The 9409-nt window shown below is 26.0% G+C and overlaps 1 protein-coding gene across 6 annotated transcripts in view; it reads right to left on the reverse strand.

The window, feature by feature from the left end:
* Window positions 1-1801: 1801 nt before the first annotated feature.
* The window catches only part of LOC126908976 (uncharacterized), a 25394-nt gene continuing 17786 nt past the window's right edge, over window positions 1802-9409 (reverse strand). Inside the window, exons 3-9 of one of the 6 annotated variants that reach the window (XM_050691331.1) lie at window positions 8589-8627; window positions 7620-7727; window positions 7277-7441; window positions 4270-4434; window positions 3081-3245; window positions 2357-2521; window positions 1802-1998 (exon numbers count right to left, since the gene is read on the reverse strand). In XM_050691331.1, coding sequence (XP_050547288.1) covers window positions 1886-1998; window positions 2357-2521; window positions 3081-3245; window positions 4270-4434; window positions 7277-7441; window positions 7620-7727; window positions 8589-8627 — 920 coding nt within the window. In that variant the 3' untranslated portion in view covers window positions 1802-1885. Of the gene's footprint in view, window positions 1999-2356; window positions 2522-3080; window positions 3246-4269; window positions 4435-7276; window positions 7442-7571; window positions 7728-8588; window positions 8628-9409 lie in introns of all 6 variants that reach the window. The other 5 variants (XM_050691329.1, XM_050691328.1, XM_050691327.1 and 2 more) reach the window with 5 other exon arrangements.

The raw sequence follows: 9409 nt of genomic DNA on the forward strand, positions 1-9409 counted from the left end.
AAATTCAAATAATTTTTAAAGTGTAATAAACAAAAAAAGAAAGTGGGTTAAAAGAATGAGGGAGGTAAAAATGAAGTGGTATCTCGGGGTCGAACTATATTTATTTATTAAATAATAAAATATCCCTACCTCATTTATTCCTATTCTTGTTTATTACGTGATTTTTTTAGAAGTAAGACATGCAAATAAATATTGGCACTTACCTTTATTTCCTTAAGTAATTGACTGAGTTGGTTTTAAGGTGATCTTTTCTTTCAGTGTTAACAGTCGTTTATACTGTTTTGCGTTTATTTCGATTAATTAGTCTCTCTGTGTATATTAGACTTAGAAAAAAGGGATTCTCTACAATGGGACCTGTGTATATTATAATTTGTCAACTTTTTTTTGTTTTCTTTAAATTCCTTTTATATTATACTATGTTTTTACTAATAATAATTTCGATGAATTCCCTACAGTCGATATCGATATTCTTAAAATTTACTCTGAACTAGTCAAAATATAATATGTCTATCTATATTCAAAATATAATTAACAAGACTGTGGTAGCCCAGCGTTTCTCAGAGTAAAGCCTTGACTGGCGTAGACACAGTTACCTCGTTAATATATTTTAAATATTATTTCAATACACCTTTTACTATCCTTTACGTCAACTGCCTACACGTTACCAAAAAGTAGTTGGTATAGTCCTTTATGGCTGGCGGGTACACACGCAGAGAATATTTCCAAGATGTAGTTTCCTATCTTACGGACTATATATTTTATGATGAACTTTAACCGGACTACTAGCTCTAGAACTGGATTGTCGACGGATATAGCGCACTTCAAAAATACTCTTTTTATAAGTTTAGTACTACTCTGTACCTCAACTGCCTATACTTTACCGAGAGGTAATTTGGCTTAGTCCCTTATGCTCGCCGGTACACAGGCATAAAGTACTACTACTAAAACTAATTAATTCTAATCACAAATTATGCTTCTTCATTTAGTTCGGCATATTTAAGGCTGTCCAGAAATGAATACTTAAAACCTTTATATAAAAATAGAGATTATATTGTTGTGAAAACATTAGGTGATAATAAAAATAAATAAAAACTTGTTTCTGTGTAAAATATTAATAAATAATCTAAGACAATGTTCACCACTTAAGATGATACATATAAAAAAAACTAAGTCACAGGGACAAAATATTTACTTATACTGACGCAGATTCCATGTAAGAGAATATTTAGAGGGTAGTCGTCGTCGCAGTCTTCGCAGTTTTAGATATCGTCCGAAAAAGAAGTCGTCGAAATCGCCGGATGAAGTAAGCCAGCGATCTCTATTGTAATTCCTAAGATGTTGGATAATTATTTGTGATTGGTTAATTGTGATAGAAACCCTACCGTGGGCGTAGTTACTGAATTGTAGGGGACTGGTTTGAAACATGTGTTGATAAATAGTTATTTTATTACCCTAAAAGGGAAACATTCCTTAAATGATTTTTGCTTCATTCATATATATATATATATATGTAATATTTAGTACATGTGTTAATAATTATACTACAAAAGAATATTCCTAAATCACGCAGAATAATCTTAGAATTCTATTTAATTAATTGCTTGTAATGGAATTTGTTGTTTAAATATCACAAACAAATATAAGAAAGTATTACCGAAATTCTTAATAAATAAATTACACATTTATAAATTTAAAATTAGGGTTACTCTATTTTTTTTTAAATAAACACAGAAAATATAAATATTTTATAAAACTATATATAATCATAAATATCATAATTATAATATATGTTCATAATTATACTAAAATTTATTGATATTACAATATACAATGTTAAAAAAAACCTTCCTAATTTTCTTCTTTTTAAAACACCTTCATTATTATACTAGTCATCAAATCTAGACACACATAATAAATTGTATATACTCAAATAATGTGATGTTACATTTTTTATACGCCTTAAATATGATGGATTTAATGCATTACTTATGAGTGGTTCTAAAAAAAAATATATGTAATCATTAGATTGTAAATTATCAATTAAATAATTGAACAGAGTTTCCCTTTATATGTTAATTTTAGTAAAATTTTACATTGTAAACACAACCCATTCAAACGGATTATGCCATTGCATTACATTTCATTTTCATGATAATTTTTTTTGGTGATAATTTCTAATTAAAAAACAAATATGATGCAATTTTAAGTGAAAAGACCAAACTTTCCCCAAATTACCAAAATATGATGAAAATATAAATTTTGAAGAAAATAAATTATTCTATATATTTTTAATTCATTAAGATATTGCATGGGCCAATTTTCCACAATCCCATAATATTTTATAATAAATACAAACCATCAGTACAGAATTCTTCAACTTTTACGCGGCATATTGGACACTTTGGATGATATTCACTTTTATTACTAATAAAATCAGCACACACTATTCCTATTCTGTGAAGGCAAGGTTTTAATACAATGTGTCGAAGTTCTTTTTTGCATGCACATCTTTCTATTAACTCTAAATGTTAAATATAAGGTTAAAGTAAATTCAATAATAATAATAATAATAATAGTGACCAACATAATTTATATTCCCATAATCACTAAAATTCCCTTAATGATTTAAAAAAAAAAATGTATTTCTATTTTCAAAATTTCCAAATCATTATTGTATTTTCTCAAATTTGTCATTTTTTCAATTCAGTTTCTTCATTATTAAATTTTTTCTTATTAAATTTAGTTAATTGTTTTGGTTAAAATTAATTAATTACGGTTTAACATTTTTAATATTGTCCTTTTTTAAAGCTGATTAGTTTTATTTTTACAAAAAGGAAAAACTCTCTATAATATTTAGGAAAATGAGAGTCTTAACAAATTTTTATCATCCTGTTTGTCCAGTTATTGAAAAAATTTATTGAAATTGGACTAACGTTATTCTTTCTCATTTAGATGATAATCGAAGTTTGATACATTTTAAGTTTATTATTTTTTAGTTTTAAATTAATAATATAGTATTCATTTTAAAACCAAAGTTATTGTTATTTTGTAAAGATAAATTATATTTTTTTAATAATTACCTATATTTTTATAACGTAATATTGGTTCTCTGCATAATGGACATTTAGTACCATTTTTTAGTGATAGCTCATTAGCACAATTATTGCATATTTTATGATAGCAAGGACTTAATGTTACACTCAATGGGTTTTCTAAATGACAAATACAGCATGTTTGTTCACTGTCTAATGTAAAATGTTAAATTACAATAATATTTTAAATAAAACATGGTTAAATTACAAATAAGTGCTGATTCACCAATGCATTTAGTTTTCAAAAATTATAGAATCCAACATAAACAGTCTATGAATTATAATAAAATTATGCAAATTGCGTGACATTGTTTATTGACAAAATTGTTAACAAAAGTATATTTAAAAATCTTTACTAAATTGCTTATATAATATAAATTGTAAGTTAACTAATCTAATAATTTTTTAGATTAGTTTATATTTATGATCCCAGATATTTTATTTTATAAAATTAACATTTCGAAGCTTTTTATTATGATCGAGATATTAATCACTATCAAATATCATTTTTTCTTGTCCCAACTATGGCACTACTCACGTGTACTGGTTTTTTTGTTTTACTGGTTTGTTCACTGTCTAATTACAATTATATTTTAAATAAAACATGGTTAAAATACAAATAAGTGCTGATTCACCAATTTATTATGTTTTCAAAGATTATAGAATCCAACATAAACAGTCTAAGAATTATAATAAAATTATGCAAATTACGTCACATTGTTTGTTGACAAAATTATGTTTGAAAGTCTTTACTGAATTCCTTATATAAAAAAAATTATTAGATTAATTTATGGTTATGATCCCAGAAACTTTATTTTATAAAATTATCGCTTTGCATCGAAACCTTTTCTATGATTGTGATATTAATCATTATCAAATATCATTTTTTCTTGTCTCAACTATGTCACTACTTTCATGTACTGGATTTTTTTATGTTCTTTTATAAAATTCTAGCTAAAGAAATGATTGCAATTTCATTGAAACGTTTTATGAGAGTNCTAGCTAAAGAAATGATTGCAATCTCATTGAAACGTTTTATGAGAGTGATGTTAATTTCAGGTGTTTAATAAGTATATGAACAACAGATGATCCTAGGTTCTAATAATTATTTTTTAATTTTTCTTCTTAAAATTTTAGAAGAAGTAAACTTGAGTAAATCAAGTATTTAAAAGCTTACCATTTTCCGAAGAATTATCTTGAATTTGATTACACATTTTTACTGGACACTTAGTAGTTTTGTTTCTATTTATACAATTGTGTCCAACATAATGGTTACAACGTTTCATTTTTTTTACAGATTGTTCGTCGTTGCAGTTTTGGCAATAACTATTTTTCACTGCTTCTAAAATTAATATTACTTTATTTGTATAAAGCATTTACTCAAACAACCACTCGCCGAGTTAAATCTCGTCATTGTTGATTCTTAATGTAAAACAAGCAAAGTTAATATATTAATATTAAACCTATATAATAACCTAAGGGGATTATTGGGTTAATTAACTCCTATTACATATAGGTCTATACTGTTTTAATTAAAATCAGACAATATAAATGAAAAAAAAATTATAACAATACAAAAAATGGCAACGTTTATACCAAAATAATAAAAAATGATACATGTAAATAGAAGGCGTCGGAATTTTTTTTTAACTTTTAAAAATAAAAGTTATTCTATATATAAATAGGGTTCCCGAAGTTAAACATTAATTGTTATTTTTGTGTAAAACCTATAAGTGTTTCATGTTGATATAATTATCTACTTCAATTTCTTTTTTCAAATATTTAGCCTATATTTATTAAGTCGAACAATATTGTTTATTAGGTGAGGGATGCCAGTATACTCATTTATACAATATATAATATTAAATTGGATTTAAATGTGAATTAAACAAATATTGATGGTTTCTTAACATTTTACTCAATAAATAATTTAATATAAAAAGGATCCTAGTTCATTCCAAACAACATTTTAAAATTATTCATTATAATTTCATTTAAATACTGATACAAATTTTTTTTCAATGATACGTTTGTATTATATACAACAAGAAATTATTAAATATCGATCGCTATATAATAATTTTGTTTGAAATTAATCAATAAAATGGTTATATAAATAATTTTTAGCTTCGATGCGAAGCGGAAAAGGAATTAATTTTACTATGATGTGTTTTTTTTTATTTTTATTTTATTTTTTTTTTTATGTCTGTTGCCACTTTTTCTCAGCTCTCACTGGACTGATTTCTTTCAAAAATACGTCAAAAGATCACAAATCGTATCTAGTTGAAGACATTACCCTTAAAAATTGAAAAAAATTCCCTCGTTCCCCGCAAATGGGGGAAATATCCAAAAAAATTACAAATTTAAAAATCGCTAATTTTCGAAATTTTTTCACTTTTTTTTCTTAAAACTTCCATAACTTTTTAAAAAATCAACAAATTAACATAATTTTATACTAAAACCTTAGATATTTACCTTTCATTTGATATCATTTATTTGAAAATTTATCACTTAACCTGCTCATTAAGGGGGATTTAAAATAGCAACTTTTTTACAAAAATTTACTTTTTCAACATAATTTTTGAAAAAGTTCTGGAAATACTTCGTCCTTCAAACATATATCAAATTAAAGCTTGTTTTATGTACTATAAAATGAAAAAAAAAATTTGTCCCGACACTTTTTCTTCTACATTTAAACGGCTGCCGTAGTTCAAAAAACACTATTTTTGTGTTAAAATTTTCGATTTTCGATTTTAAATTTTCAACTTAAAAATGCTATAACTTTTTGAAAAATGTATATATTAGCACAAATTTTTTTTTTCTAAATACATTATAAGGACATCTTTCATTTGACATACTTTTTATTAAAATTGGACAATTTCCCCTTATATAGGTGGCGTTTAAAACTTGAAATATTGTAAAAAACATTGATCTTTTTCAACGGAACTTTTGAAAATGTTCCGGAAATACCGCGTCCTTTAAACATATATCAAATCAAAGATTATGTTATATACTATCAAATGAAAAAAAAAAATTTGTCCCGACATCTTATCTTCTATGTGCAAATGGCTGTCGAAAATTTAAAAAAAAATGTAATGTTTNGTGGCTGTCAAAAATTAAAAAAAAATGTAATGTTTGCGATAAAAATTATCTTTTATCGGGATGTTTTTTGTACCTAAAACTACCATAAATTTTTCAAAAATAAACATATAAAAATAATATTTTTATGTATTGAAACCTTAGATATTTCCCTTTCATTTGATATAATTTTTTTTGAAAATATAACACGTATTCTGCTCACTGGGGGGATTTAAAATAGTAACTTTTTTACAAAAAATAACTTTTTTAACTTAATTTTTGAAAATGTTCCGGAAATACTGCGTCCTTTAAACATATATNCTGTTTATAAGAGGATTGTACTTACACTAAATAAAATAATAAGAATTACGAGACAAGGAGTTATATATTAAAGTAACAATATATATATATATATATATATACTATCTTAGAATTGTGGATTGGGTGGTCACTTAATACTAAAATGGCCAACAAGGCATCTCTGAACAAAATAGATAAAATATAATATAATAATTACAAACAAATAAAAAGTTAACTGTGTAACGTACAATAGATGAAAGATGACTGATGACGATGAGAAATGAACAGTTGGAATACTTTAAATTAAAATGTTGAAGACTACAAAGGTAGTCGATACAAACGGAGGCACTTATTATGTACACGAAGGGCACACAATGGCATAGATTGGTATAGCAATTCTATACCCACGACGAATCACCAGGGTGGTTAATCCATTAAAGCTACTATGAGCTAGGTGCACCATAGAACCACGTAGCAAAGGCTAGCAATGGTGGCTAAAAAATTCACAAAAGGGACTGATAATATTTCGGCGAGACACAATAATCACGTATACTAGCATCCAACGTAGTGAATCGCTCACACAACCGGTGGTGGTAATGCGAGAGACGTTATCAGTCATAAAAATAAGATGTAGCAAAACGCCCTCTCGTAATGTATACCCAACAATTTCTTAGCTAATAATTTGAGAACATAATATAGATAAAAATGACAAAAATTAAAATTACATAATTATATTTATACTGTATGTAATTGTGTGGGTTATGATATAAAACCATAATAAAAATAATTAAACATTTATTCCATACTTAATTCACAAAATTCACTAACTGTTATATCACATTGTGGACATCTCTCCGTTCTTGAGTATATGTTATAATAAGAAGCACAAGTATTGCCAATTTTATGAAAACAAGGAAGAATTGTTACTGTAGATGATTCTTCTTTGCATACGTAACATAAGCCGTTATCATCTATAAAAAAATTATATCTAGATTTTCATTTATATCGTTAACAGAAAAAAATGAATATTTATTAAACAAATAGAAGATAGTATGCTTAATAAATCACTATGTAGATTTTAAATTTAAGTTAAATACGCACTAATGTTATCATAATTTCTTATACATTGATTGCATGATGGAATCTTACACACAAATTTTGCATTGAAAGCACATGTTGGACACAACCGGTGTAAACAAGGTTTTAAAATTACTTCCGGTATCAATTTGTAACAAACTTCACATAATTCATAATCGCCTAAAACAAAATAATTTATTAGCTTCGATGCGAACTTAAGAAGGTATCAATTTACTATAAAGTGTTTCTTATTTTATTTTTTTTTTGGGTCTCTTACCACTTTTTCTCAGCTCTCGCCGAACATAATTTTTTCAACTGTATGTCAAAAGATCACAAAATGTATCTAGTCAAAGACATTACCCTAAAAAATGGAAAAATTGTCCCTCGTTCCCCGTCAATGGGGGAAATCTTCAAAAAAACTTTAAATTTTAAAAACGCTAATTTTTTTAATTTTTTCAATTTTTTTTACTTAAAATAACCAAATCAATATAATTTTTTTTATAGATGCATAATGTAGTTATCTATCATTTGATATATTTTTTTATAAATCTATCCCTTCACCTGCCCACAGGGAGGGATTCAAAATGGGAAATTTTTTACAAAAATTTAACATTTTCAATATAACTTTTGAATTTTTTTTTTTTTTTTAATAAAATTATTTCACTTTATATATATTTTTTGTATAATATTTATATATAATAAATATACATATATTCATATATTACACTTGTAAATCATAAAACTTAATAAGAATATANTAAATTAAAAATATCAAAATATAATTAATGAAATTTGCTAAGAAAAATGTGAACTTAGAATTTGAGTACACTTGATGTAAGTCTGTTACTTAATTTTAATGCACTATGCTTAATAATTTATTAATCTATTAAATATTTAACATCTTATAAAGTTAATTTTCTTTTATCAAAAATAGTTATTAACTGAAATTGTGTAAAAAATTGTTATATGTGAACATTTTATATTGTTAATATTATTATTATAAAAGCATGAATACGCTATTATTATTTCAAGCATTCTTACATTTACGAAATAAGGGTTCCAAATTTATAACTGCCACGACTAAAAAAAAAAAATATATCAGAATATCAAAATGAATTTAAAAAAAGACACCTACACAGCTTAACTGGCAACATCATGTGCCTCAATGAATAAGTATTGTGTTAGTTTCTGTTTTGGCTCAAACAAATTGTATGCTGCGCTCTATGCGGGAACCCGCCACCTAAAAACTAGTCTGAGTCACATGGCCGGATTATACTCGTTTCCACCACCTTCTTCCTCAAATACTGTAAATATTAGGTTGAGGAAGTTTTATATAAAGAGTCAATGTTAGTTTAATTTTGTTACGTCGCTATTTAGGAGTTTAACCTAAATGCCCGTCGACAGTATTCTAAGGGACCAACGGGAGATAGCTGGCTAGGCTATATCTACCTTAGGTACTGAAGTTTCCTATTTAATTTATATTCCCTTAGAGGAACTACCACTTAGAGCACTACAATATATATATATATAATACTTTAGGTTAACAACGATATAAATAAATATTTATTAAGCAATTGAAATATTAAATAGATAATACAACCTGCTGGACACCTAGAGATAATTAATCCAACAGGGAGCTGACGGCGACACACACACACACTATAATATACGGAGTAGCGAAGTTAAGTTAATTATATGACAAAGTAGTGATCGCGAAGATAGTAAAAGGTCAACTGTCAATAGGAATATCTTATTATGGCACATTGGCCGTGAATTGCAAAAAGTGTTTATTTGTGCAGTCCGCCCTCCTGTTAGTATTGTTGATGTCACTGTGTTAATTATATATATATATATATATATAT

Source organism: Daktulosphaira vitifoliae, unplaced genomic scaffold, assembly GCF_025091365.1.
Source record: "Daktulosphaira vitifoliae isolate Bord-2020 unplaced genomic scaffold, ASM2509136v1 Scaffold_62, whole genome shotgun sequence".
Lineage (NCBI taxonomy): Eukaryota > Metazoa > Arthropoda > Insecta > Hemiptera > Phylloxeridae > Daktulosphaira > Daktulosphaira vitifoliae.